General features: G+C 35.7%; 1 protein-coding gene across 6 annotated transcripts in view; it reads left to right on the top strand.

Moving 5' to 3' along the window:
* Positions 1-22,518, top strand: part of PARP11 (poly(ADP-ribose) polymerase family member 11) — a 56,258-nt gene that overhangs the window by 15,274 nt on the left and 18,466 nt on the right. For 2 of the 6 annotated variants that reach the window (XM_081310362.1, XM_081310364.1), the window contains exons 2-4: positions 17,348-17,471; positions 19,562-19,690; positions 20,593-20,713. In XM_081310362.1, coding sequence (XP_081166488.1) covers positions 19,565-19,690; positions 20,593-20,713 — 247 coding nt within the window. In that variant the 5' untranslated portion in view covers positions 17,348-17,471; positions 19,562-19,564. Of the gene's footprint in view, positions 1-17,347; positions 17,472-19,561; positions 19,691-20,592; positions 20,714-22,518 lie in introns of those variants that run through there. The other 4 variants (XR_014024122.1, XM_081310361.1, XM_081310363.1 and 1 more) reach the window with 3 other exon arrangements.

Below are 22,518 nucleotides of genomic sequence, written 5' to 3'. Positions count from 1 at the left end.
AGGATTGCACATATTTGAAGCTGAATAGCTTTAGGGTTCCATCCTGTAAAATCCGAGAAGACTAATAGCCCTTCCTTCATTCCTTCTTGTCTTTCTTCCTCAGTTCAAACTGGCAATTTTCCTTTGTGGTGGCTTATTAAATCTGCTATGACACACACCCCCATACTAATCTTTTCAAACGGACATTTGGCGACACACTTAATGTGGTCTTCTGAACAGGTTTTCTCAATTATTTTCTATGTGGATAGGTTAAGAATTTTCTAAATAACCAACAGCTGCCTTTTACTTAACAGTTTTTTTCAGTTAGTGCAGGCTCTTTTGAGCATGCACCTCTAAACTCTAATAGCTTCTACCTGTTTCCCAGCATCAGAGTTGATTTTACATTTTTAGGTATTTGTTTCAGTAGCATCTCATTTCTGGTACCAATTTATCTCTTAGCCATTTGAGCTGGTATAACCATAGACTGGGTGGTTTATAAATAACGATTTAGTGTTCACTGTTGTAGAGCTCTGGCATATTCAGTGTGTTGTGAAGACCTTTTTCCTGATTTATAGATGGCCATACATCCTTGTTACTGCTGTTGACCGGCGATGAGTCCTTGCTTCCCCAATGTTGAAGAATAACACCAGAGAAGCATGCCGAGGCAAGGTCAGAGTGGAAAGTAGAAGTTTATTAAAGGACAGCAGAAAAGACTTCTCCCGGAGGAAGAAGGGGACCCAAGAGATGGAATCCATGGAAGTGCGGTTGTTTCCCCTTTTTATAGTTCTTTCAGTGATGGGATGTAGGTGGGAAGGCCCCAGGGGTGAGACACAGGTGAGCCAAAGAAGTAATCTGGTCTGGAAGGACTTCTGAGTCAGCACCTTCAAGTTTGCTGGGGGTTGTTCATTAACACTTCTTTGGGATGGGCGCTGGCCTTGGGCTTTTTGGGGACTTCATTAACATTCCAAGAGTTGTTCAACTTTTCCCAGAATTCATTCTAAACATGGCCTCCATTTTGGATCTTACTTGATATTAGACCCGATTTACCTAACTACACTGACTACCTAACTTTAAATCTGGCTTCATCCTCACCTGGTAAAAGGAACAAAGGGTACCCCAGAGTGTACTGATCCCATTCATGAGGACAAGCCCTTGTGATCTAATCACCTCTCAAAGGCCCCATCTAAATACCATCAGTTGGGGCTAGGATCTTAGCATATGAATTCTGGGAAACACAACTTGTAGTAATATATTATTTATTTGTTTGTTTGTTTATTTATGGGGGAAGGAGTAATGTAAACCAGCCTTGCCAATCTCATTTGTAATATATGTCAGATCAGGCTGGGCAGGCAGCGACCAAAGAGGCAGATTTAAAAGGGCGGCTGAACAGGCTTTATTGAGATATCACTCCCGGGCTGAACTCAGCAGACCCACAGAGGGGACAGGAGAAGGCTCTGAGGAGAAACTGCTTGGAAACTCGACCAGACTGGACTTTTATGGGGCTTACAGCAGGAAGGGAAGGGCTTGGGACAGGAAAAGGTGTTCTTAGAGTCCCTTGCCCCCTTAGAGTTGGTCAGGGGAGTTGGCTGAACTCCAGGATTGGCCAGGGGGTCTGCTGATTGACAGGCATTAGTCAGGAGATCTGGCTGATTGACAGCGTTTCCGCCGGCATCTGATTGATGTTCTTTTCCGGGGCAGGCTGCTTTGTTCTAAGTTGCCACTAAGTCGCCACCAAGTCGCCACCAACCTAACATTATATATTCCAATTTATATGTTGCTGTGTTGCCAAAAGCTCAGTCCTTGTCTCTGTTGCCAATTTAATAATGAGGACATGATTTTGAGAAAAAGGAAAAGGTTTTATTGCTTTGCTAGCAATAAACTCAAGTCCCAAAGGCTCTGTTTGCCCTTCAGCAGGAACAGGGAGCTTTTAAAAAGGTGACTCAAAGGCTGTATTCCATGTATTCTCTGTCTGGAGTTGTAATTCACTTGTTAATTTGGGAGATAGTCGTTTCTGAGATCCTCTGGTACTATCCCCAAAGTCTGGATTACTTTGTTCCTATGGTGAGTATGTACTGGGGACAAATAACTTTGCCACCATCCAAAAGAAAAGCAATACTGTTTCCCCTTAGGGAGTGAGTGGGAGAGATTAGGGAGGAGTAGGGAGAGAGAAAGAGAAAGAAATGTCTATTTTAAAAATAAGTTTCAGTGGCAGATCAACAAGGGTTATATTCGAAACATAAAGTGAACCACTGTTACAGCTGGATTCCTTTTGTTGAGGACCCTCTTGCCCCCACTATTCGTAAGAGATAATAGTGTCTAGTTTTGTTGTATTGTGATGTCTTTTTCTGGTTTTGTGTCAGGGTGCTATCAACCTTATAGAATGGTTGAGAAGTGGTCCTTTCTGTACTGTTTTTTGGGAGACTTTATGAAGCATTTGTATTGATTTTTTTTTTAATGAAATATTTGACAGATTTTACCAGTGAAGCCATCTAGGACTAGACTTTTCATTTTCTTTATGTATTGTTTTTAGATATACATGATATAGAGGGTATTTTGACATATGATACATACATGGATAACTTATTAAGATTCCATTCTTGTTGTTGAACATGCTATGGAGTTACGTTGGTAGTGTATTCATATATGCACATAGGAAAGTTATGTTCGATTCATTCTACTCTTTCCTATTCCCATCTCCCTCCCTTCCCTTCATTCCCCTTTGTCTAATTCACTGAACCTTGCCTCAGTCTGGCTGGGCACAGAATCACGAGCCACTCAAGCAGGAACAAAACTTTATTTTTGAAAAAGCCGCCAATACTCCATACACGCCGGCAAGCCAAAAGCCAGTCCACCCACACGCGCATCTACCGGAACCGGGGCCCCCCTCCACCTCCCCCGGAATTCCCTTCTACTATCCTTCCCCAACCAATGGGAACTCTCCAGGAGTCCCATAACATGAGTCCCATAGCAGGCCAAGGTGAACAGCAGGAGTCCAATTTCCATATGAATGTAAATCTTAACATAATCATATCATCTCAATGGCTAGCTGGCGTCACCTTACAACCCAAAGTGCCATGCATCATATTATTTGCTTGTGGCTCCTAGCAGAACCTCTATACTTCCCCTCCTTATCCTCCCTTGTTGTAGGTTAGCATCCACATATCAGAGAGAACATTTGACTTTTGACTGTTCTTTGTGGAAAAATTTAAACAACTAATTTGATCTCTTTATTTTCTGTAAACCTATTTAAATTTTCTTTTTTAAATCAGTTTCAATAGTAGTGTTCATCTACAAAGTTGCTGATTTATGTGAATTATTGGCTTTATAATACAACTACTGTTAGTTGTTCATTGTATTCCTTTATATTCTTTTTATTTCTCTCTGATCATTAGTAATTTCCTCACTTTTTGTTCCTTATTTGAGTCTTCTTTTTTGTTTCTGTCCAGTCTAGCCAAAGTGTCATATTTTTTCAAATAAAGAAACTTTGGGATTTGTTGATTTTTCTATTTTCTACTCTCTATTTTTTCTCCTAGCTCTAAAACTTACCATTTCTTCCTTTGGATTTAGTTTGCTCATCTTTTTCTAGTTTAATGTAGAATGTTGTTAGGTTGTTGATTTGAAATTTTTCTTTCTTAGTATAGTCCTTTACAACTATGAATTTCCTTCTAAGCACTGTTTAGCTGCATACAATCAGCATGTTATATTTTGATTTTCATTCATCTGAACATATTTTAAAATTTCCCTGGTAATTTATTATTTTACCTTTTAGTTATTTACAGTGTGTCATTTAATTTCATATATTTGTGAATTTCCCCAATTTCTTTTTAAAATATTCTTTATTGATTTTTCTAATATGTGACAGCAGAATGCATTACAATTCATATTACACATATAGAGCACATTTTTTCTATCTCTGCTTGTATATAAAGTATATTCACACCATTCGTGACTTCATACGTGTACATAAGGTAATAATGTCCATCTCATTCAACCCCTTGCCCCCTCCCTTCTCCACCCTCCCCTTTGCCCTATCTAGAATTCCTCTAATCTTTCCATGTTCCCCCTCCCAACACTACTGTGAATCAGCTTCCTTATATCAGAAAACATTTGGCATTTGGTTTTTGGGAATTGACTAATTTCACTTAGTATTATATTCTCCAGCTCCACCCATTTACCTGCAAATGTCATGATTTTATTATCTTTTATTGCTGAGTGATATTCCATTGTGTATGTATACCACCTTTTCTTTATCCGTTCATCTACTGATGGGCATCTAGGTTGGTCCCACAGTGTAGCTATTGTGAATTGTGCTGCTGTAACCATTGATGTGGCTGGGTCCCTGTAGTATGCTTTTTTAAGTCCTTTGGGTATAGACCGAGGAGAGGGATAGCTGGGTCAAATAGTGGTTTCATTCCCAGTTTTCCAAGGAATCTCCTTACTGCTTTCCGTATTGGCTGCATCAATTTACAGTCCCACCAGCAATGTGTACCTTTTCCCCATGTCCTTGCCAGCACTTGTTGTTTATCTTCATAATAGCTGCCATTCTGACAGGAGTGAGATGAAATCTTAGTTTTGATTTGCATTTCTCTAATTGCTAGAGATGATGAACATTTTTTTCATGTATTTGATGATTGATTGTGTATCATCATCTGAGAAGTGTTTGTTTAGTTCCTTGGCCCATTTACTGATTGAGTTATTTGTTTTTTTGGTGCTTAGCTTTTTGAGTTCTTTATATACCCTAGAGATTAGTGCTCTATCTGATGTGTGAGGGGTAAAAATTTGCTCCCAAGATGTAGGCTCTCTATTCACCTCACTGATTGTTTCTTTTGCTGAGAAGAAACGTTTTAGTTTGAATCTATCCCATTTAATAATCTTGATTTTAATTCTTGTGCTATAGGAGTCTTATTAAGGAAGTAGAGGCCTAACTCTATATGATGGAGATTTGGACCTAGTTTTTCTTCTATTAGACATAGGGTTTCTGGTTTAATTCCTAGGTCCTTGATCCACTTTGAGTTGAGTTTTGTGCATGGTGAAAGATAGGGGTTTAATTTCATTCTGTTGGATATGGATTTCCAGTTTTCCCAGCACCATTTGTTAAAGAAGCTATCTTTTCTCCAACGTATGTTTTTGGTGCCTTTGTCTAATATAACTGTAATTGTATGGGTTAGTCTCTGTGTCCTCTATTCTGTACCATTGGTCTACCAGTCTATTTTGATGCCAATACCATGCTATTTTTGTTACTCTTGCTATGTAGTATAGTTTAAGGTCTGGTATAGTGATGCCACCTGGTTTACTCTTCCTGCTAAGTATTGCTTTATTTATTCTGGGTCTCTTATTTTTCCAGATGAATTTCATGATTGCTTTTTCTATTTCTCTGAGGAATGCCATTTGGGATTTTGATCGGAATTGCATTAAATCTGTATAATGCTTTTGGTAGTATGGTCATTTTGACAATATTAATTCTGCCTATCCAAGAGCAGGATAGATTTTTCCATCTTATAAGGTCTTATTTGATTTCTTTATTTAGCATCCTGTAGTTTTTGTTGTGTAGATTGTTCACCTCGTTCGTTAAGTTGATTCCCAAGTATTTTATTTTATTTTATTTTTGTGTGTGTGTGTGTGGGCATTGTAAATGGGGTAGATTTCCTCATTTCCCTTTCAGAGGATTTGTCACTGATATACAGAAATGTCTTTGATTTCTGTGTGTTGATTTTGTGTCCTGCTACTTTGCTAAATTCATTTACTAATTCTAGAAGTTTTCTGGTGGAACTTTTAGGGACTTTTAGGTATAGAATCATATCATCAGCAAATAGTGCTAGTTTAAGTTCTTCTTTTCCTATGCGTATCCCTTTAATTTCTTTCATCTGTCTAATTGCTCTGGCTAGTGTTTTAAGAACTATGTTAAATAGAAGTGGTGAAAGAAGGACATTGCTGTCTTGTTCCAGTTTTTAGAGGGAATGCCTTAAAGTTTTCTTCATTTAGAATGATGTTGACCCAGGGCTTAGTGTAGATAGCCTTCGCAATGTTGAGATATGTTCCTACTATCCCTAGTTTTTCCTAGTGTTTTGAACATGAAGAGGTGATGTATTTTGTCAAGTGCTTTTTCTGTGTCTATTGAGATGATCATATGATTCTTATCTTTAAGTCTGTATTGCTGTGATGAATTACATTTATTGATTTCTGTATGTTGAACCAACCTAGCATCCCTGGGATGAATCCCACTTGATCGTGGTACAGGATCTTTTTGATATGTTTTTGTATTTGATTTGCCCGAATTTTATTGAGAATTTTTGCATGTATGTTCATTAGAGACATTGGTCTGAAGTTTTCTTTCTTTGATGTGTCTTTGCCTGATTTTTGAATCAGGATGAAATTGGCCTCCTAGACTTCTATTTCCTGAAATAAACTGAAGAGTATTGGTATTAGTTCTTCTTTAAAGGTCTTGTAGAACTCAGCTGTGTATCCATCTGGTCCTGGGCTTTTCTTGGTTGGTAAGCTTCTGATGGCATCTTCTATTTCATTGCTTGATATTGGTCTGTTTAAATTGTGTATATCATCCTGATTCAATTTGGGCAAATCATATGACTTAAGAAAATTGTCGATGAGTTCAATATCTTCTGTTTTATCGTAGTACAAGTTTTCATAATAATTTCTAATTATCTTCTGTATTTCTGGAGTGTCTGTTGTGATATTTCCTCTTTTTTATCACCTATCTTAGTAATTGGATTTTGCTTTCTCCTTTTCTTCTTTAGTGTAACTAAGGGTTTGTCAATTTTATTCATTTTTTCAAAGAAGCAACTTTTTGTTTTGTCAATTTTTTCAATTGTCTCTTTGTTTCAATTTCATTGGTTACAGCTCTGATTTTAATTATTTCCTGTCTTCTGCTATTGGTGTTGGTTTGTTCTTCTTTTTCTAGGGCTTTGAGATGTACTGTTAGGTCATATATTTGTTGACTTTTTCTTCTTTTAAGGAATGAACTCCATGCAATGAACTTTCCTCTTAGTACTGTCTTCATAGTGTCCCAGAGATTTCCATATGTTGTTATCTGTGTTCTCATTCATCTCTAAGAATCTTTTAATCTCCTCCTTGATGTCTTTTGCAACCCATTGTTCATTCAGTAGCATATTGTTTGGTCTCTAGGTGTTGGAGTAATTTTTATTTTTATTTTGTTCTTTCTTTCTTTCTTTCTTTCTTTCTTTCTTTTTCTCTCTTTCTCTCTCTTTCTTTCTTTCTTTCTTTCTTTCTTCCTTTCTTTCTTTCTTAATTTTTGTATGGGGCAGAAACATCAAATTCAGTGCCTCACACTTGCTAGCTGAGTGCTCTTCCTCTGAGCCACAACCCTAGCTCCAAGTATTTTTTTTTTTTTAAAGAGAGAGTGAGAGAGAGAGAGGGGGACAGAGAGAGAGAGAATTTTAATATTTATTTATTTTTTCTTAGTTCTCGGTGGACACTACATCTTTGTTTGTATGCGGTGCTGAGGATCGAACCCAGGCTGCACGCACGCCAGGCGAGCGTGCTACCACTTCAGCCACATCCCCAGCCCAGCTCCAAGTATTTTTAAATTTACCTTTGACCCTCTGATTTTTGGAGTAAAGAATTATTTTGTCATTAATTTCTAATTTCATACCATTATGATTTGATAAAATGCAGGGTAATATCTCTACTTTTTGTATTTGCTAAGCATTGCTTTGTGGCATATTATATGGTCTATTTTAGAGAAGGATCCATGGGCTGCTGAGCAGAAAGTATATTCACTTGATGAAGGCTGAAATATTGTATGTATGTCAGTTAAGTCAAAATTATTGATTGTATTATTGAGATCTATAGTTTCTTTATTCAACTTTTGTTTGGAAGATCTATCCAGTGGTGAGAGAGGTGTGTTAATGTCACCCAAGATTATTGTGTTGTGGTCAGTTTAACTCTTGAACTTGAGAAGAATTTGTTTTATGAACACAGTTGCTCCATTGTTTGGGGCATATATATTTATAATTGTTATGTCGTATTGGTGTATGGTTCCTTTGAGCAGTATGAAGTGATCTCCTTTATCCCTTTTGATTAACTTTGGCTTGAAGTCTACTTTATTTGATATGAGGATGGAAACCTCTGCTTGCTTCTGTAGTCGATGTGAGTGGTATGCTTTTTCTCAACCTTTCCTCTTCAGTCTGTGTGTGTGTTTTCCTATCAGATGAGTCTCCTGGAGGCAGCATATTGTTGGGTCTTTTTTTTTTAAATCCAATCTGCTATCCTATATCTTTTGATTGGTGAGTTTAGGCCATTAACATTCAGGGTTATTATTGAGACATGATCTGTATTCCTAGCCATATTCCTTTATTTTTGCTATTTAACTTGACTTATTTTCTTCTTTGATTAGTTTTTCCTTTAGGGTATTACCACCCTTTGTTGGTTTTCATTATTGTTTTTTGTTTCCTCTTCATGGAATATTTTTCCAAGGATATTTTGTAATGCTGGTTTTCTAGCTGTAAATTCTTTTAACTTTTGTTTATCATGTAAGGTTTTTTTTTCATCATCAAATGTAAAGCTATTTTTGCTGGATACAAGATTCTTGGTTGGCATCCATTTTCTTTCAGAGCTTGATATATGTTGTTCCAGGATCTTCTCACTTTTAGGGTCTGGGTTGAAAAATCTGCCATTATCCTAATTGTTTTTCCCCCTATATGTAATTTGATTCCTTTCTCTCATGGCTTTTAATATTCTCTCCTTATTCTGTATGTTGAATATTTTCATTATAATGTGCCTTGGTGTGGATCTGTTGTGATTTTGTACATTCAGCATTCTGTAGGCTTCTTGAATTTGGTTTTCCAATTCATTCGTTATGTTTGGAAATTTTTCTGATATTATTTAATTGAATAGATTGTTCAATCCTTTGGTTTGGACCTCTATGCCTTTCTCTATCCCAATAACTCTTAAATTTGGTCTTTTTATGCTATCCCATATTTCTTGAATGTTCTGCTCATGTTTTCTTCACTGTGTGGTCTACATTCTTTTCAAGACTGTGAATTTTATCTTAATTGTCTGATGTCCTATCTTCCAAGTGGTCTACTCTGTTGGTGATGCTTTCAGTTGAACTTTTAATTTGATTTATTGTTTCTTTCATTTCATGGATTTCTGTTTTTTGTTTTTGTTTTTTTGAACCTCTATCTCCCTGTTGAGGTGATCTTTTGCTTCTTGTATTTGTTTATGTAGCTCTTTGTCAAAATGATCTTTTGCTGCCTGAGAGTGACAGAGGACCTCTATACAGCTGTTTCGCACAGAAATCACCAGTGCTGTGCCCCCTCACAGAGCTCTGGGCCTCAGCATTCCAGAAGTACTCCCAGCTCCTGACACCACTCCTGAAGTTCCTCTTATATCTTCCTTCAGTTCACAGAACATTTTAATCATGGACATCCTGAACTCCTCTGTTATTTCTTCTGCTGTGGTTGCCATGGATTCTAATAATGTGGTATCTTGATTTGTTTGGGACACTTTCTTCCCTTGTCTTTTCATGTTGCTTGTATGTCTTCCCTTCTAGCTCTGTGGGTCTGGGGTATTATTGTTTTTACCCTGTAGGTTTGTAGTGCTCCTATAGGGTTCCAAAATCTCTCCTTTGTGGGAAAGGAAATGTTAACAGATCAACAATATAACACCTATGAACAAATCATTGCTATTAAAACATTTATGGTTTGGTCCCAATGTACAGAAATGTTGGATTCAATTATTATCTATAACATAATCAGTAGGCTTTTAAAAAGGTTTACACTTTCTAATTGTGGACAATGAACGGGGGGTGAGGCATAGGATGATATGCTGAGGAGGTAGGATGTGAGGATATAGAGTTAATATAACTTAAAAAGTGTGAAAGAGAAATCTAATGAAGAAGGATAGTAGCAAGACAATAGACAAGAAGTAGTTTGGGTAGACAAGTACGTGGGAAGACAGTAGAGTGCATAAAACAAACACGCATATGTATTTAGAAAAAGAAAGGATGTTAAAATAGTAAAAATTGGAAGGGAAAAGAAAAATAAAAGAAGAGGAAAAAATAGAGCATATACAATACTTCTATATTATATTATTAAGATGTCCCAGTCTTCAACATCCTAATTCATGCAGAGTTCTTGGTTTCACATATGTTGGGGATGTGAGGGCAGGAGGATAGAGAGAGAGAAGGAAAAAAAAAATTCCTGAAGGAGAAAACTAGGATTGTTGCTAATTTTAGAGATCCATATCTTTTCTGCTTTCCTTCTCATCCAGTAGGTGGAGTTGTCTGTTGTTAGCTGGTGTCTCTGCCCTCAGGATGGTGAAGGTAACTAGGGTGGGAAGGCTGGTCCTCATGCAAGGTGCCTGGAAGTGAGGAGTAGCACCCGCCAGTTCTTGCAAGGAGAATGCACCTCAAGGGTCTCTTTTAGGGTCTGCTAATAGGACTTGAGCACCTGGTCCTATTTCCCTATCTTGCCTGAAGATTTCCTGGTTCCTGGTCTCTCTGTTAGTCTCCAAACTTTTGCCCCATTTCCCTCTCCCTTAGCAGTTCCCAATTGAGAGACCTCTCTCCCCAGGGCTACATATCCTGGTTGCACTGTGCACCTGTCCCACTAAGAGCTGTTTTGTGTTGGGAAGCTGCTCTTACTGGATTACCACCACTGGAAGAGGGGGGTGTTAGAAACCAGGTACCTGGCCAGCTGAAGTACCAATTTGGGAGCTGCCCCCACCAAATATGTCAAGGAAGGTGAGCCAAGATGGAGGCAGTCTGCTTCTAGAACCGTGGTGTTGGGTAGGGTGGGGGAAGCTGGTTGATGGTGTTGTGCTGAGGATAGGTAATAGCTGAGTGACCTGTGTGGAAGTGGAGCTACGCTGAGAGTTCTGCAGCAGTGCTGATAAATGATCCTGCTAATATACTGGTGAGCCCTGTGTTGGCTAGAACTTCAGGAGTTGGTGTCAGGAGCCAGGAGTATTGCTGGAATGTAGAGGTCCAGAGCCCTGTGTGGGGGCACAGCGCTGGTGATTTATGCATGAGAGCAGCTATATAGGGGTCCTCTGTCACTCTCAGAGATGCAGAATTCCCACTAGGTGAGATCCGGGTCATGAAGTGACACAGAATGCTGCTTTCCCTCTGGCCCGCCATCTTAGATTCCTCCCAATTTCTTTTTGTTATCAATTTGTGATTGAATTCCATTTGGTTAGAAAACATTTTATATGATTTAATTCCTTTTAAATATATTAACACTTATTTTTTGGCATAGTGTATGTTTTAACATGGAGAATGTTCCATGTGCACTGAATAAGAATTTGTATTCTGCCATGTGTATTGCCGAAAGCTCGGTCCTTGGCTGCAATGCCAATCTAATAACAAGGACACGGTTTTGAGAAAAAGGAAAAAGAAGGTTTATTGCTTTTCTGGCAAAGGAGAAACACAGGGGACTCCTGTTCCAAAGGCTGTGATCCTGACCATCAGCAGGAATAGAGGGCTTTTATAGAGGTGATTCAGAGAAAATGAGATTAAGGAGGAGAGATTAGGAAGGAGAAGATCAGGAAAAAGAAGATCAGACAAGATCAGAGAAAAGGTTAAGGAAAAGAAGATCAGGAAGGAGAAGATTAGGAAAATATCAGGAAGGAGAAGATCTTTCAGAAGAAGGTTGGAAAAAAGAAAAAAAACACATAGTTTCAAAGCCACAAGGGATGTAGTCAGAGCATCAAGTGAATCCCTGTTACAGTGCCCCACTGTCAATTCTAGCTTCCATTTCTATGGAAAGTTGGTGATGACATCTCTAAACTAGTACTTGCCGAGAGGGGGTGAAGTTTAGGGAAGTAACCCCAAATCCCTATTCTCTATCGGATAGGGCATGGGCAGTTAAGGGCATTCAGTATTAGAGCAACCCAGAGGCCCATAGTGGAAGATGGCAGGTGATTGGACAAAGCATAAGAGCATGGTTCATGTTAACACAACAATAAATGCAGCAAAGCATTACTTTTTTGTAAAAAAATTAGCACAAAACAATTGTATTTCAGCTAGTCTCTGAAAACCATGAGGACAGTAACTTACAATCTTATCAGTTAAAAACAAATCAAGTTCATCAATGTAGGAGGTTAGGAAGATCAGGGAGAAGAAGGTTGGGAACAAAAGAAAAAAACATGTAAATTTCAAAGCCATGAGAGATTTAGTCAAAGCATCAAGTGAACCCCTATTACATGTGTAGTATTCCATATATGTCTGTACATCTAATTGGTTTATAGGGCCTTTTTTCCCCAAGTCTCCTAATCTTGATAATCTTTTACCTAGTTTTTCTATCCAGTGAAAACTGGGTATTGGAGTCTTCAACCTGTTTTGGAGGGAAAGGTAGGAGTCCCTCAAAATTAAGCAAACATGGTTTTAATAAGAAGTATATTCATGGAAACAGAAGAAAAACAAAATAATAATTAGAGCTGTCTGTAAACTGGTTGAGTCTGAAAGGCAGTCAGCTAAAAAGATTTTTTATTTTCAGTTTGAAGCATCTTCAATTGCAGTGGTACAAGGTGGTAGAAGTAGGGGAGATTGTCCTGGATGCAGTTTGTAGTGATTTCTCTGGAGTCTAGATTTATTATCAGCCTCAACTTGTAGGACTTTAGGAGAAGCAGTTTTAATTTCAATGAATCCAAGTCAGAAAATTTGAAGAAAAATTTGACATATTAGTTTTATAGCTAGGAAAGAAATCACTATACAACCCAAATTGAAGGAAAATCATGATTTAAAATGCAGGACTAGAAAATAGTAACAAATACAATGAAACATAATTTTCCTTTCTCCAGACCCTTAATCCAATTTTACCAGAGATAACCACAGAAAGATCAATTTGTAAAATAAGTTTAGTCTCATTATGGGAGATTTACTTTCATAAAGTACAGCAAGAAATTATTGACTATGAGGCGCTTCTGAAATTTGCTTTACTGGAACTTTTAATAAATCTTAGATTAGAATCTCAGACTTTTCAAGAAGCCTCTCAAGAGTAGGAAGCCAAGGCAAGAGCTTGTCATTAGTTTTAACACATAGTATCTAAATGAATTCTTCTCCTCAAGTTCTTGGTGTATCAGAAGTAACTTTTTGTTTTTTTTTCAAGACCACGTCTTGCTAGATTGCACAGGCTCTTCTTGGGTCTTGAACTCTTATATTCAAATGATGCCCCCTGCCTCAGCCACCCGAGAGCTAGAACTATAGGCTCTTGCGACACTGTCCAGCTGAAATGACATTATTTAATGCAAAGTCATGAAGCCTGTAGGGGAAAAGATCCAGGTCATTTTTCCTGGGAGCTCCTGTTGGCTTTATAATACAACTGTGATTTACAGATTGTTTATTTCTTCCTTTAATTCTGTCAGTTTTTAGTTTTACTTGTTTTGTTTCTCTGTTGTTAGGTATATATCTATTTATAATTGTTATATATTTATGGTGGATTGACACTTTTATGATATCACTGTTTATTTCTAGTAACTCTTTTAGAATTTATTTTGTCTGACTTCAGTACTGACACTGTAGTTCTTTTATGATTGGTGTTTACGTGATATATAGACTTTCCACATTTTCTACCTATTTGTATCTTTGGATCTAAAGTGTATTCCTGGAGATGGCTTTTAGTTGAATCTTTTAAAAAAAAATGTACCTGAACTCTGTCTTTGAATTAGATTGTTTAATTCACTCACATTTAATTCTATTGTTTATTTCCACATTATATTATTAATTACTTGTGCCATCTTGCTTTTGGTTTTTCATATTTTTATGTCATTTGTTCCTCCATTTCTCCTTTATTTCCTTTTTTATATTCAGTAGATATATTCTGGTGTAACATTTTTATTTCTTTTTATTAACTTGAAAGTAATATTTGGAAGCATTTTCTTAGTGGTTACTCTAGGACTTAAAATCTTCATCTTAACTTATTGGAATATTCTTTAGACTTACACTGACTTTAAGTAAAATATAGGAATTGTACTCATAATACTTCCATTCCTTCTCTCCCTTTTTAATGCTGTTACTTCTGTATATATTACAGTCTTGTGTGGTATAATGATTTTTAGTCAACAGTGGACCACAAAGATGACAGTGAACCCATAAGATTATAATGGATCTGAAAGTTCCTGTCACCCACTTATAACCATTATAACATGATAGCATAAAAACATCACTCATGTGTTTGTTGTGATGCTGGTATAAACAGACCTGCTTCACTTGGGCAGTAATATAAAAGTATAGCAATAAAATTATGTAGAGTACATAATAATTGATAAGTGACTATATTTCTGTTTTATTTATTTACTATCAATAGTTTTATCATTATTTTAGAGTGTACTCCTACTTATAAAAAGAGTTAACTATAAAGCAGTATTCCCCATTACACCAGCAGCAACCTCAAATATCTCATGTTTAGTGTCTTTCTTAATTGCATCAAGAGGCCACATCAAGTGACTGACATATACTATCTAGATGTGTGTAAGTATACTCTATGGATGTTTGCACAGCTACAAAATCACTTAATGACTTTCTCAGAATGTACCTGTGTCATTAAGAAATGCATAACTGCATATATGTGACATAGTACCTATTGATCTCTTTTAAGTGTGCCGCCTCCTTTTGAGAGCTCCAATCTAATATTGAGCCTCTTTGGTGACATTTTTATATTGGCTATTGTATTTCTCAACTCCATAATTTTTTTTAAATTTTTTTATTTAGTTAGTTTTTGTTCTGATTACTTATACATGACAGTAGAATACATTTTGACACAGCATACATAAATGGAGTATAAGCTTCTCATTCCTCTGGTTGTATATGATATAGAGTCATAACAGTTGTGTAATCATATATGCACATAGGGTAATAATGTCCAATTTATTCTACTATCATCCCTCTCCCCATTTTCCATCCCCTTCTTTCACTCCCCTCTGTCTAATCCAAAGTATCTCTATTCTTCCTACCTCCCCCTCCTTATTGTGAATTAGCATCCCTGCATATCAGATAAAATATTCAGCCTTTGGTCTCCAGAATTTCTTTTTGGTAGTATTTAATAATTTATTTCTCTTTATTGATATTCTCTATATGCTCAAACATTGATATCATTCATTTCCCTTAATCCTTGAAGCATGCTTTCACTTAATCCTTTGAACATATTTGTGATAACTTCTTTAAAGTTTTTGCTAAGTCCACCATCTGGGCAGCTTCTAGCTACTTTTATCTCAGCTTATTGTCATATTTTCATTGGTTTTTTTCTTTTTGTATGTCTCCTAATTTTTTTTTAATTGAGTATTTTAGAAAATATACTTCCACAGTCGGGGAGGTGGAGGGAGAGGAATTACATATGCCAGAGGTAATAGAGCTGGTGGAATGAAGTAGTGGTTCAGATCATACATAACTCAGATGTCACAGGTGTTCACCTGTTCTGAGATTGAGCCAGTTTTTTTGAATGGATGTTTCTCCATTTGTTACATGTCCTTAGGACAATTCCAAAGAGTCCAAATGTTTGTTTTTCAAAATAATTTTCACCAGTTAAAAATAGATTTGCTGGAGAGGGGGTCCATAGCACTCCTTACTTTGTTATTCTGGGAATTCCACCCCATTTTTCATCTTTTAATATCAGATTTTGGATCTTTATTTATATAGAGACAAGGTCTCTTTTTAGTACCAATTATGATTTCTTCAAGGTAGTCTGTGTATGCTCTCAGAATAAGTTAAATTTAGTTGTCAAAATCTCTTCAGAAACTTTTAGTCCGTCAGGAAAGCAGTATTATTTTTCTTATACAAACCAGCATTTTGACTTTAAGCTAATTTTCCACATAGTTTTTCAATTCGATGATTCTGACTGGTTGTTTCCAGGTTTTATAAATAAAGTTTCTTCTTAGAATAGATAGCATTATAGACAGATTCTACCAGCATACCCCTTGTATCTGAAAATGCTTTGCCAATTTATATTAGCTTTTTTTTTTCTTTTCTTCACAGCTGCTGTACAGAAAGTGTCAATACCTTCCAATTAAAAGCAGGGAAATCAGGCAGAATATGATATTGTAACTGAAGTAACTCATTCATTTAACATTTATTCAATGCCTACTCTATGACTGATAATTTGCACACGTTCTTTTTGTTACCTATAAATATTTTCTAACTAGAGCCATTATTACATTATGGTTACATTATTTAACATTTATTAAATAAACCTGAATTTCTCTTTGAATCTAATTTTACAAAATAGCCATTCATTTGGAGAGAAAACTTATTGTAGAAAATTATAAGGTTTTATATTATGAAATGAATTTTTTTTGGGGGGGGAACCAGTCTATCTGTGAAGCTAAGCAATTAAAATAAGTTTGGCAGAAGAGAGAAAAAGTATCTATCAGTCTTTGAAAAAGGCTTGTTAACTTAGGAAAGAAGCAGTGTTTAGGAAGCCTTGGGTGTTTCTTTAATCTTCTTGGTACTGCTATTTGTGATTATAGACAAAATAATTATATTACTCTCCGCTTTACTTTCTTTCTTGACTTTAATTGGAAAATAATAACTTCTCTTGAAGATTGGGTTGTGGAGGAAAGAAATAGTATAAACTGACAAAGAATTTTATGAAAAGTGCTTTACAAATGTTTGATATTATGGTACCTGTTTATAGGTACATTGTTCTACAGTAGAGATAAATATAAGATACCTGGCCTGGCTAACAGGAGGTTCAGAAAGGCCTTTGTTCAAACTCATTCTTTTTTATATATTTATTTACTTATTTTGTTTGTGTGAGAAGAAGTTTTACTATGTTGCCTAGGCTGGCCTCAAACTCATGGTCTTAAGTTATCCTCCTGCTTCTTGAATATTTGGAACTATAGGCATGCACTATTGCACATAACTTGTTAAAACACTTCCAGTTGTAACCTGGGCTAAGGTGAGATCATAAGTATAATGTGTGTACCAGAACACTGATATTACATCGTATGCCATATAAAGGATAATTTCCTATTTTCATTCCCTTTTCTAATAGAGAAAAGATGGAATTCTTAAGCCAAATATTTATGTTAACTATTAGCTTAAAGCTCATCTTTCCAAATTTTCTGATTACTTTCAGAAGAAAAACTAAATTTAGGTCACTCTCACTTTTCTCCTTCTCTCATGATGAAATGGCCATAGAAGGAATGAAATAGAAGGAAGAACCAGGAATTGTAAACTGGGAGAGTAGCTCAGTAGTGGAGCACTTGCCTAGCATGCTAGAATTCCTGGGTTCTAACCCTATCACTGGGAAAAAAAAATCATAAAAGTAGTTAACTGTATAGTTGAGCTTAAACTTTAAATCATTGTCTTTATTTCTTGGTTAAAATATTTAAGGTAAATAGTGAGTTCTAAACCTGAAGCTCTTGATCCTAGGGTCTTCTGTTTTTCGTTTCCTAGCAGCCAATCAACTTTAAAACATGAAGGAATAAAAACCAGGAAATAATCATAAAGCATTCCTTGGAGAGAGTTTCCAAACATGAATAAAAAATCAAAACTAACGAGCCCCCTTCACTGAGCTCAGGTACTGTATTGGTACTTTACTACATTATTATTATTGTTCTAACAACACCTAATGAGGAAGGAGCCTTGAATTTTATATTTTGTAAAGAGGAAACTGTGGCCTAGACAAATAATGGAAACTTACCCTGGATTGCACAGCTTCTAGAAACAGGATGAACATTTTTTAGTTTATCCTGTAGTATATATTTATAGAAAAAATTCAAGATGTGGGAAAACAAATTTTTAACAAATCAGTAATAACTATATATGTTTGCATATGTATCTGTGATCATACAAAAAGCCCTCACACCGATCTGAAAAATACATAGTAAATTGATATCATTTGGTAAGCCTGAAGAAGAAAAGTAATGTACCAGGAGTGGAGTTGGTGTTCAAATAAGTCTTTATTTTGAATTTTTTGATTTTTGAAAAGGGAATGCATTCCTGTTTTAGTTTGCAAATTTAAATAATTTATAAATTCTCATAAAATGAGGATAGAAAGCTGAATTCCAGATAATTTAAGCTTTTTTGACCAGCCTCTTTGTCCCCTTTCTAGTAATTTCTTCTACATCAAAATATCCACCCAAGAATATTTAATAAAACTTTTATAATAATGTGTACATGAGTTAATTGGTATGGTTAACATTATAAAATCATTTATAATGAAGTATAAGGCAGTATTACATGGTGGTTAATCATGGTAATGGTCAAACTATGGTGGTCTGACCCTGGAGCCAGACTGCCTCAGTTTGAATCTTAATTTTCCTATGGTATGAATTTTCTGCTTTGATATTAGGTCTAAATGAGGTATTATCTTCACAGTTCTTGACAAATAGTAAGAACAATGTTAAGAGTTAACTGTTATCACATCATCATCATCTTAACACTTAGAATAAACTAGGACAAGTTATATTTATGTATGTGTGCACATACACATACATATATATGCATGACTTCATGTGGTTAAATAAAGACATTTTTTTAATTAAAATTAGATCATAATATTTCTGAGTTTTATAACCTTCTTTTGTATCCAACACCGTATCTTAGAAACACCTTTCCATGCCATTAGATGAAATCATGAGTGTTTAAAACCAAAATCAGACGGATTTGGTCTTAAGTAGTTGTGATGGTCTGGATCCTTTTGACCAGACACATGAACATATAAAAAAATATGTTTAACAAATCAGGCACTTTGGGGCTTTGGACCTTTGGATGAAAATTTGCAACTTCTCCTCTAAGATTTTCCAACCTATAAAAAGCCGTTGGGGGTTGGGGGTGGGTGGGAGCTGGGGTTGTGGCTCAGCGGTAGAGCAATCGCCTGTGTGAGGCCTGGGTTCGATCCTCAGCACCACATTAAATACATAAATAAATAAATATTAATAAAATAAAGGTATTATGTCCAAGTACAACTAAAAATAAATATTAAAAAATGCTGTTACCATATTTAGCAATGTCATAAAATGTAATGAAAATATATGACAGAAATAACATTTCTTTGTCATTTATAACTGGACAAGTAGAAATAAAAATACCCTCAAAGGGAAAAGGCTCTATACTATATAATAGTATGATTTAGAAAAGTCCAATAACATCAGTTTTTTCCAATTAAATAAAAACTGTAGTCTGATTAGAATTATTAGTGAAAAATGATTTTTCTGAAATCTTTACTATCAAATTTAGTGTTTACAGGTCTGTTTGAGGTAACTTTAAAAAAGTTTTGATTGCATTCCTTAAGATGAAAAACTGTTAAACACCTCCTATGCCAATAAAATGATGAATGCTGAATCCAAAAAAAAAAAAAAAAATACTTTGGGACTATACTGAAAACCTGAGGTGCTCATAGATGTTGTTGTGGCTTATTTAAAGGGTTCAGTGGACCCTGCTATATCTCACCTCACATGAGGATTATTTGTCTGATTTGTTAAGCAATAATATACAACATTTTAAAATGCTTTTCTTCAGAGCCAATATGCAAGATAGAATGCTGTTTTAAAGTACCACTCTGGGAAAGACATTGAAATACCATTCTTTTAAGTAAAATGATCCATACAAAAGGACATTGTTTATTAATAGAATTATTTCTTTCTTTACTTCTTCCTGGCTTTTTAGGAGATGTTTCACAAAGCAGAAGAATTCTTATCCAAAACGACGGATAGTGAAATGGATGACATGGACACATCAGATACCCAGTGGGGCTGGTTTTACCTGGCAGAATGTGGGAAGTGGCATATGTTTCAGGTATCTCCCATCTTTGAATTTTAGCAGAAGGGGTTTGATTCACTTATAGCATCATCTTGCTGATGTATAAATGAGCATGAATGCAAAACTCGAAAGAAATTAAACCCTAAGGAAATCAAATAGCTTAAATAATAGAAAACTTAGAAATTCTTCCAGTTCTTTTCCTTTTCTTCCCCCAGGTTTTCACAGTAATTTATTTAGAAGAAACAGTATGTTTACAGTATGTTCAGAGTGTCAGTGTTACTAGAGTTGCATGATATCTGACATCTGAGCCAGCTCCAAGTTTGACTTGGTAGACAGAGAGAGAGAGAGAGAGGGCAGAGCAAGTTTACATTAAACACCTTTTGTATGCCAGTATTATGTTAGGTGCTGTACACATATTTTTTTCTCTTATGCTCATAACAACTCTAAAGCAGATATTAAAACTCTTGTCTTCTAGTCAAAAAAAGTGAAACTCAGAAAAGTTAACACAATGTGTTTAGAGTCACAGAGGAGTTAAACTGAGATTTGAGCCTGTTCTCAAGCCTGTGTGTGTGTGTGTGTGTGTGTGTTTCCTCACCAAGCTGTTTCAAATTAAAGATTAAAAATTTGAACCACTTAGAAAGTACAGTTAGTGTAATTATTAGAATAATTTGTGAAGAGTGTAATAATTTATAAAAAGGAACATTTACCCAGGTGTTGAAGGGGACCATAACCTGTTGTTGTTTCTTTGCTGGACATCTTTAAACCATTTTCAGTATGAGGATTTAGTTGAGATCTTCCCTGTGTGTTGGGAGATAGAACAGATGGTTAGTAAGTTTCCCTCATTCTTCCATTTTCTTTTGCTATGACTATAGTATCACTTCTCTGGCCAACCCTAATATGAACAACTGATAAATAAAACTTTCTGATTTATCTTAAAGCCGGATACCAACATTCAATGTTCAGTTAGTAGTGAAGATATCGAAAAGAGCTTCAAAACAAACCCTTATGGCTCCATTTCTTTTACTACTTCCAAATTCAGCTACAAGATAGACTTCGCAGGTATGTTTTTTTTTTTTTTCCCTAATGGTTATGTTTTTAGTATATTGATAGAGTAATCTATAGCTCTGAAGATCAGGATTAGTTGTTACATTTACAAACAGTGAAATAGGGAAGTAAATATTTTTTGTGGCACATGAAAATTGCCCCATAAATATTCAAGACTTGAATCTTCTTGAGCAACATTGCCTTTAATAAAGGCATGTTTATATGCATATATATATATATATATATATAAATGTTTGTGAAAATTTTCATATATTTTGAGTTTATGTCATACTTGTTTTCTAAAATACACGAAGTATTTTATAGATCTTGGAATTTTTTTTTTTGTTTGTTGGTTTGTTTTTGAGATGGAGGTCTTCTTGTTGCCCAGGCTGGCCTCAAACCCTGGGCTTAAGTGATTCTCCTGCCTCAGCCTCCTGAATAGTTAGGATTACAGGTAAATGCCACCACTTATAGCTCTTGTTTTATTCATCATCCAATCCATCTAGAAATAAGTTTGAAACAGGAACTGTTTAATTTTAAAGGTCAAACATATGTTAAGTGAGAAAGTCATAATTAGCTAATGATAGTTTCAAGACCAAAGTTTAGCTGAATGACCCTTCTCTTGGTGTCTTGGCCAGAAAACTAGTTCTTTAATGGAAATTGCCTTCTGCCATTTCTGATTTCATTGGCCCTTTCATTAACCAGCTAATCTGGAAATCTGCCACACTTTTTATTTCATCTATGATTTGTGGTCATGTTTTTAGGTAAACCATGAAAAACCTGTTGGAGTCGGAAAGATCAATAGCAGGAAGGGAGCAGGGAGTGGGGAGGAAAGGAGAATAGGAGGTACTGGATACTGAATTAGAATAAGATATATTCCGTGCTTTTATAATTATGTTAAAAAGGATTCTACTGTCATGTATAACTAAAAAGAACCAATAATTTTTAGAAAGTCCCTTAAATTTTAAGTTGTTGGTATCCACTCTTTTTTTTAAATATTTATTTTTTAGTTGTAGTTGAACTCAATATTTTTATGTGGTGCTGAGGATCGATCCTAGGGCCTCGCACGTACTAGGCGAGCGCTCTACCGCTGAGCCACAACCCCAGCCCTAATATCCACTCTTTACTGCTTAGAGGCAAACAAGACCTAGATGGGGAGGCTTTCTTAACAAAAGTACATTTTGATTGCTGTACAACTTAGTCTTCTATCTTTTCTTTCCCAATTTCTGGGAGTAGTATCTTTCTGACTGTGTTAGTAGTGTGCTATAGTTAGGGTGCTAAAATGTTTGAAATTCCTTTGGACGAGCCAATGCCTAGAAATGGTGAAGGAGTTTTGTCCAGGTAGAGGTTGATGCAAACAAATATCTAATAATTACTTTCCTCACCAAAATTGTTTTTCTTGCTTTTTTTTCATTATCATGAGTTAAAACTTAGATTCCCAGTCCTGAATAATCATAACTTCTTTTTAGTGACATTAGGCAAATAAACTGCTTTTTAGAGGATCCTGACATTTGACTTTCTGCTACAGTATAGGCAAACAGTGTGTGGTAGACATTTCTAGACATTTTTTTGAAGCAGTAGTAAAATAGAATGATTTATACAGGCTTCAGGCTTCATGAAGAGGATGAGGTTTATTAAAGCATTCAGTAGATAATTATCAAGCCACATTGATCCTAAAAGAATATTTGCTAGTAAAGTACATATTTTGAAAGCTTTCTGTCAGAAAATTAAGTTTATCAAAAAATATCTTGCCAGGTGTGATGGTACGTATCTATAATCCCAGCAACTTTGGAGACTGAGGCAGGAAGATTTCAAATTTA

The sequence above is a fragment of the Spermophilus citellus genome (genome assembly GCF_964194105.1).
Source record: "Spermophilus citellus genome assembly, chromosome: 10".
Taxonomy (NCBI): Eukaryota; Metazoa; Chordata; class Mammalia; order Rodentia; family Sciuridae; genus Spermophilus; species Spermophilus citellus.
This window is presented reverse-complemented; position numbering and strand designations above follow the sequence as displayed.